This window comes from Gadus chalcogrammus, chromosome 16, assembly GCF_026213295.1.
Source record: "Gadus chalcogrammus isolate NIFS_2021 chromosome 16, NIFS_Gcha_1.0, whole genome shotgun sequence".
In the NCBI taxonomy this organism is placed as follows: Eukaryota; Metazoa; Chordata; class Actinopteri; order Gadiformes; family Gadidae; genus Gadus; species Gadus chalcogrammus.
Genome location: NC_079427.1, coordinates 14,805,872 through 14,813,440, shown reverse-complemented (window position 1 = coordinate 14,813,440; position 7,569 = coordinate 14,805,872). Strand labels below are relative to the sequence as shown.

Sequence of the window (7,569 nt, the reverse complement as noted above, 5' to 3'; positions counted from 1 at the left end):
TGTGGAGTATGGCCAGTCAACTGGCTAGTGCTACTTTAGGAGTGTTCGTTGCCCACAGGACTGAAAGAATGTAAGCGAAGGCAGAGAGATGAGAGCCTGATTGGCTGACAGAGAAACAAAGGGAACAGAGAACTTTAGCTCATCGAGGTGGAGACTAGTCTCATTGCATTGCAGATAAAGAGAGGAACCTTTGGCTGCCACAGCACAGCCATCATAGAGAACCAGCCTCTCTTTTTCATCACTCTCTCCTTGTTCTCTCTGGCCTTGTATCTGCTGCAAACAAACGCAAGATCCCCAAGACGAAAGGTAACCGCTCAATAACTCCACATGCTTTAGATTAATACAGATATGGGTTTTATCTATACAAATTTTCATTAGTAAAATAAATCTCTAATATGAACATAGAAACACGAAAAAATGTATATCCATACTACAATATTTGGTATAGGCAGTTCAGTGTTTGAATGTGTTTGTTTTTTTTGACAAATAATAATAACTAACTTTAATATAATGTGAACATGCACATATAGGCAATCAGTCATTCATTCATTCAAGCCTGTTCCCAGAATATAAAAAAAATGATAACCAATACATATTTTCTGTTGTGTTGTTTTTAATGCCAGTTGTTTCACTCCTCGCCCTGCATCCATGTTAGGCTTTGGGCACCAGTCTCGCACTAGTCCTCGAAGAAAAATCCACCACAGCTGCTCCTCTTCCTGCCTGCCTCTGGAAGCTCGCTCCTGGCCCACTTTGATCGACCTATTGGCCGCTCTGTTTCTCCGGCTTCATTGGCCCCAAGATGGACCGCTCAGCGCGGGAGCTGTTCATCAACTTCATGATTGTCTTATTCACGGTCCTACTCATGTGGCTGCTTGTCAAAGCATACCAGAACTGAACCCGCTAATGGAAAAAATGGATGAAAGAATGTTCTGGAAGGAAGGGGGGTTTGGATATAACCTGGCACAGTAGTTTGGTTAAAGAGACCATGTGCCGAGCGTTTACAGCAAAGGATATGCTGGTTCAGACATGTTGCATGCTCAGCTTTTTATTCCCAGTCTAGCGGCACACTGTTTAGAATGTGACCTACATTGTATTCATGGTCAGGTTAATGTCTGAGATAAGATACAGAGAATATATTGCTGAAGTAATAACTCAGAAATACTTTGTTGTTTCATATTAGGTCAAAAATATAAGAGATGGAATCAAAGGCACCTGAATTTTTTATTTATTTTTATTCCAGCACAGTTACGGGACTTGATACAGACCCTTATATGCTTAACATTTTTTCACTCAAATGTTCTGAAACATTAGGAGCAATTCTGGGGGTATGAGAACACAATATAAATAAAAAAAAATTGAGTTTGCAATGAAAATAAAAATTAATTTGTACAGTTGTTCCACATACCACCATTCATTAGTTTAATAATTCAGAGGCTGTTCACTTTTCTATTACATTTTGTTCTAAATGGCTGCATAGAAAATCCTCATCTGGGGACCGTTCATATTATATGGATTTCACAATGTGACCTAAACCCCTATAAACAAACACATCACAATAAATATTCCAGCTGCCATTGCAAACTTAAAAAAGTAGACGGACGAGAAAAGTATCTCAATGTATCTGGTACTTAAAACATAGCAACGAATCATAGATTTCCCCGGGACCATGATAATGGGGTAAACTATAAAAAAAAAGGTAACAAGAAACTATAACAAAGATGGAGTGTATCTCCCTTAGAGAGCATAGTGTTGATATCCTCCATAGTCTTCTTGGCACAGCTCGGTTAAATACTCTGATTATTCACTTTTTCCAAATTGGTCATCAAGCGGGGTAGTCTAGCTTAGAAATGTTGAGACTAAGGAGAGCCCATGTCCCCTGCAAGAATACCTACTGGCTTTTTGACATGGATGAAGTACAGTACATCCACTTGCATGCTTGCATGTACGTCCATGAATGCACAAATGCATGCGTTATGCAATGCACTGTACATTATGCTGGATCACCTCTCTCCCCCCAGGGGTCTCTGTATCTGTTGAAGCTAAGGAGCTGACAGTGAAAGTCAGTGAGGCCTCTGGGCATTGGGGCCACTTCCTCCCACTGACTCCGCCCACTGTGGTAAACCTGTTTAAATTGCAAAGCACAGCCGGAGAGGATCACCGTTATAAATGAACTCCTGGCATGAATTAATCATGAAATGATAGATGGGACCAAATAAACAACCGGTAATCCAGATAGACTTTAGCCATTTGTAAACGAATCATCCACATTGCAATCCATTGCATGAGCAATATTGTGGCCCACTGGCCATCTCTTGATTCTTTGTTTAATTTGCATTACTCTATGTGCTCCCTTGAGCGCCATGCTGGGTGCAACCCAGCAACCATAACCGCCTGGGTCCAGAGACACAACACATCTTTTAAACCATGCAGTGTACGTTTCTCACCTGAACATCATCTGTGATCTCGTCAGGGGAGTATTCTCCACCCAGGATGTAAATTCGGTCCCTTGTTCCCACCGCCCCGGCATTGAACCCGGCACACTCAAACGAGCCTTCCCCCTTCCAGATGCACGTCTCTGGACAGAAGCTGTAGACCTACAGTAAACCAAGAACAGGAATACGTGTTGGATAGGTCTCTAATGTAACTTCTTGTTTTAACGATAACGATTCAATGATTCAATAAAGGTTACAAATGTTTGAATATCAAAACGCAGATGAAGCTCTCCATCCATCCAATTCATCCCCTATCACCGATGACACGCCATCCTCTTAATCAGTCAACCTCATGTTCAGCACATAGAAAATGCTTTTATTGGTTCATTCATGCATTAACTGTGCATTAGCAAGGACTCACCTTATAGGTGGACAGGTCACAAAGATGCAGTGTTTCATGAATAGACACGGCCTTGATTAGCTTGGCGTGGAAGAACTGGCCGAACTCTGCCACCAGGCGGCTCCACTGGTCCTGCCCGGCGTTGTAGCTGAAGAAGCAGTCAAGGGAGGGGTTGAAGGAGTCGCTGATCTCCACCTCTGAGCCCAGGGTGTAGATGATGCTGCCACAGGTGCTAGACTCTGGGTAGAAGATGGCTGCTGGCAGAGGGCTGACTAAAGTCCAGCTCTCGGAGAGGGGGTCGTAGTACTCCACCTATCGGTTGAGCAGAAAATAATTTCATAGAATTGACTATAATTGAATCGAATAACTTCAATTTGTTTTAGAGTATAGAGCGAGAGAGAGAGAGAGAGAGAGAGAGAGAGAGAGAGAGAGAGAGAGAGAGAGAGAGAGAGAGAGAGAGAGAGAGAGAGAGAGAGAGAGAGAGAGAGAGTGAGAGAGAGTGAGAGACCTCTAGGAGACTGGGTGTCTCTCCTCTGGGTCCTCGGGACCGTCCCCCGATGACGTACACTCTGTCCAGGCAGGTCACGGCCGTGTGCATGGTGCGCGGCTTCGACATGGCAGCCTTCGCTGTGCAGCTACCGGTCACAGGACAGAGGCACCACACCTCGTCTGTGGCGTCATGGAATGGCTCAGCCACATGGAGGCGCACAGCTCGGCAACAGTTACCCCGGCAACCGCCAGTCACAAACAACTAGGAAAGACAATGGGAAGGAAGTATTTGTATGTCTGCAATTTGTTAGATCTTCTTGTGCACTGAGCCAGTTCACTTGCTTCACCAAATGTATGCCACAATTGGTTGTGGCATACATGTATACATATACATATATACCGGTACCGTAATGTATGTATATACATATACATATGTACATGCATATATACTATTATAGTTTGACAGATAATAATTTGTGAAACTAATAGTTATATTCACTGGCACATGTCTTAAGAGCTAAACGTATGTTTGTAAATCAAAATCCGTAAAGAGAACTTTAAACCGTTTCATGTCTCGCAAACAATTACTTTGTAACCCATCCATAACACAAAACTATGAGTAATCCAGACACTGAACTATTGGATTGTTTTAAATAATAATAAGCAATCCCTTTGCTTTTCATGACACAGGCAATGCATTCCAGAATGTTCTTTGGATTGAATATTCCACCTAAGCCAATTGTTGGACTGGATTTTTTACCAGGCAACACATACAGGAAATGTACATTCCTGAATCAGAGCATGTCAACCCTCCGGCAGTGACCCCTACCTTCTCAGCGAAGCTGCTCAGGTGTGAACCCGGTAGGTCAGGCACCAGGGGGCTCCCTCCCCCCAGGCAGGGTTCCGGCGACACCTCCCTCCATCGGTCGGCTTCCAGGGAGTAGCAGAAGGAGTGCCGGGTCTGGCCGTTCTCCTCTGTCTTCTGGGTGTAGATGTAGCTCCGTACGGTGGCGGGCCTGGCGTCGGTCAGCAGGCCGCCGTACCGGGTCTGCTTCCCCAGTGCCTCCGACAGCAGGGCGACGCAGGCCTCGTCGCCACGGAGGAGAGGCTCTGTGTCGCGCAAAGCCTGGAGGTCAAATGTAGGATAGGGAGGGTTGTAGCAGGGACAGTCTTCTACCTTTGGAGCCGGTGTTATTTCGCACACTATTACAATTTAGACGTTTAGCAGAGATGTATCTAAAGTAAGGGGTGCAGGCATCTTCAGCTAGGCACCGCTCCAGTGTGAGTCTAATAACTTGACCATTGTACCCTCCTGACCCAATTGCGAGTAGAAATGTGTGGCTCTGTGTGTGAATGAACACAATGTACTCGGGAGCACCCATGCGCATGTTGAGGGGGGTTACCGTCAGCACTGCAGCAGGTAAATGGTGCAATCGGGTTAGAGACAGTAGTCCTATCAACAGTCTCCGTCTCCCTTTTAGATTGTGATCTAACCATCTCAACAGTGACATCACCACGGCCTCCTCACTAGGAACGCACAGTGCATTGTCCCTTAAGCAGGCTTCTAGCATTTCCACCTGGAGGAAGAAGTTTAGGACACAAAGTAAGTGTTAATTACAATATAGCTAAACACATGTGTACGAAAGAAAAAAACAATAACATATTTATAGCCATTTGACCACTTTTATTCAAAGCGGCCTACACAGAAGTCAGATATAGGTCGTTAAGGAGCAGGATGGGGTAAGGCCACTTGGAGATCGAACCCAGTTCCTTTTGGCTGGGAGTCCATAACCCTAGCCCCTACTACTACCCTGGCCCCATAACACCTCATCTGCTTTTTTTTAAATAAGAATAGCACCTGAATTTCTAGGAAGTCTTGTGTTAAAGAGAAGCTCTGGAAGTTCTGAACCACAAACTCATTTGCTTTCTGCTGTAGGGACGATGACCCATAGCCCTCAGCAAGAGCCGAGAGGGACAGACAGTTGGAGATGTCCAGGGTACTGATGAGGAAGTCACTGCAGGCCCTGGAGAGAACTGACACCTGTGTGTACATATCGACAGGTATACTTAGTACTCAACAGGAACTATTACATCATGTCAAAAAGTTCACGTTTTCAGTGTACCTATTCTGGACTCGTATTATATTACTGCAGCACAGTTGTTCTGTGGTTGTTGTACCTGCAGGAAGGAGGCCAGCTGGAAAAGCATGTCTACGTTGTTGTCACTGACGACTGCTTCTCCAGTGTACGCAAAGTCCAGGAAGGCACCCACTGCTCTGGGAGACTGGTTGCCCAGGGTTACGGAGCCCTCATTGCGCTCGTGCATATCCACTTCAAACATGGCTCTAATGACGGGTGTGGTAGAGAGAAAGTCATAATACCAAAAGATAACATAATACTCTCTCTCTCTCTCTCTCTCTCTCTCTCTCTCTCTCTCTCTCTCTCTCTCTAAATATATATATATATATTACCTGAAGAAATCACTGCAAGCTGCCAACACACATCGATGGCAGGGAAAGGTGTGCTCCTGGGCCTTTAATGTGAAGTCAAACAGCAGTCCTCGCTCACGAAATGATCTAACCAGATTCAGAAGCTGGAGCCCATGGGACTCAGATGCTCGAAGCAGAGTTCTGCACTCTGGGATCACATTACATGGTTCAAAACTGTCACCCTCCTTCATCATGGTGTTCCAGTTACTACTGCTGGCAGGGGGAAATGAGGACCCCTCGAGACGTGCATCCATCTGGCCAGAAATGAAGAGTCCAATATTGGCGAAAATAAAAAGGACATAGCAAGAGAGTATACTAGTTTGTTTGTTGAACCTATTCAAAGAACACACTTATTCTGACATATATGTCAGAATAAGACACAGGCATATATGCCTGTTGTCCCCGTCTAACCGATAACTGAGCAGTTTTATGCATTATCCTCAGGTTGCCGACAGAATCATATTTTTATGTTTGTTTAATCAGGGAATTAAGCCATTCCAATACATAAAATAGTGGCATAAACTTTAAATAGATAAGTAAGCATTGTTGTTATCTCAAGTGAATAAATGCACTTACGGTGTCAGAACCTTGGACAGTTCTCTTTCTCGTAGCCTACCACTGTGATGCCGGAAGAAGGACGTCACGCGAGAAGACAACTCCACTCTGGAGTCTCTTTTGTAGTTTACGTAAGGCGTGCATTAATATTCATTGTCGTTTTCTTAGCATGTTATACCATATTTAGGATTCACATGTGTCCCCATATTATGTAGCCTATTTTGATATATCTTTGGCGCAGAGTGCGTAACGTGAGACTCATTATTATTGTCTGGGAAATGTAGTCTTTAATACCTGTCAGATACCCTTTTCGGATAAGATAGACAGCAGCTTTGATTAAATTAAAGTAACCGTGATGCTTGAAAAACGTATACATTCTTTGCTTCTATGTTTCCAAAGCGAAGGGGAGCTGGTCTCGTGCACAACCAAATCTAGGGGAGATGAGGGCTTGCTAGATAATGTGTCTATCTTCTCTAGAGAGTGCCTCACTTAATTTGTGTTATTTTCGTTGCCTACACCGATATGGAGATTGCCTATAAGGAAATGTAATAATTTACAAAAAATTAATTTACCACAAAACACAATCTATCCGTTCAACACATTCAACCACTCGAGGGCGCTCATCTACTGGTGTACAAGAGGATTTTCTGCATCGTTTACAATGCTACGCCAACCAATCGTCAATAGTTCTCATAATACATCCTTGCTAGTAATGCTGATTCACTCATCAATGACAATCGTATTCATTATTTTTTTTATTTTAGTTGAGCGCATTAATTAGTTATGTGTTGTCTAGTATCTCATTCTCCAGTAATTTAATCAGCTGCACAAACAAATACAAGTTAACATCTTAAAACTAATAACGATAACATATGCACACTATGCATTTTATTACTGAAATAGGCATCATCCATCATTACATGCGCACAATTTGGTAGAGGATGATCAGCCTATAAACCCAGTGCTATAGGCTAGTGAAAGGGGATGCTATGGCCCATTTTGTTACCCACCCAATCTGATCAAATAAACCAGGTTTGTTGTTACAATTTCAATATATTTTTCCATTTATGTCCGTTTTCTGAATAAATATAGGGTTAGATATCGCCAACATCACATCCTAAATATATATTCTGACCACGGAGATTAAGCTGGGCAACACGAAATATGATCATAAATAGCATTTCGATTTAACTTCTGGATTCAAC

At 43.4% G+C, this 7,569-nt stretch overlaps 2 protein-coding genes across 2 annotated transcripts; one reads left to right on the top strand and one right to left on the bottom strand.

Moving 5' to 3' along the window:
• Nucleotides 1-2,104, top strand: LOC130405984 (sarcolipin-like). The gene is made up of 2 exons (XM_056611339.1): nucleotides 1-306; nucleotides 656-2,104. Exon 2 carries the CDS (start codon nucleotides 800-802, stop codon nucleotides 893-895), a length of 96 nt encoding a protein of 31 aa, XP_056467314.1. The 5' UTR covers nucleotides 1-306; nucleotides 656-799; the 3' UTR covers nucleotides 896-2,104.
• LOC130405983 (kelch repeat and BTB domain-containing protein 3-like) lies at nucleotides 1,221-6,489 on the bottom strand. The gene is made up of 10 exons (XM_056611338.1): nucleotides 6,386-6,489; nucleotides 5,792-6,063; nucleotides 5,500-5,665; nucleotides 5,180-5,362; nucleotides 4,725-4,898; nucleotides 4,151-4,447; nucleotides 3,341-3,583; nucleotides 2,854-3,144; nucleotides 2,445-2,594; nucleotides 1,221-2,122 (listed from the first exon to the last, which is right to left on the bottom strand). Exons 2-10 carry the CDS (start codon nucleotides 6,061-6,063, stop codon nucleotides 1,991-1,993), a joined length of 1,908 nt encoding a protein of 635 aa, XP_056467313.1. The 5' UTR covers nucleotides 6,386-6,489; the 3' UTR covers nucleotides 1,221-1,990.
• Between the last annotated feature and the right edge of the window lie 1,080 nt (nucleotides 6,490-7,569).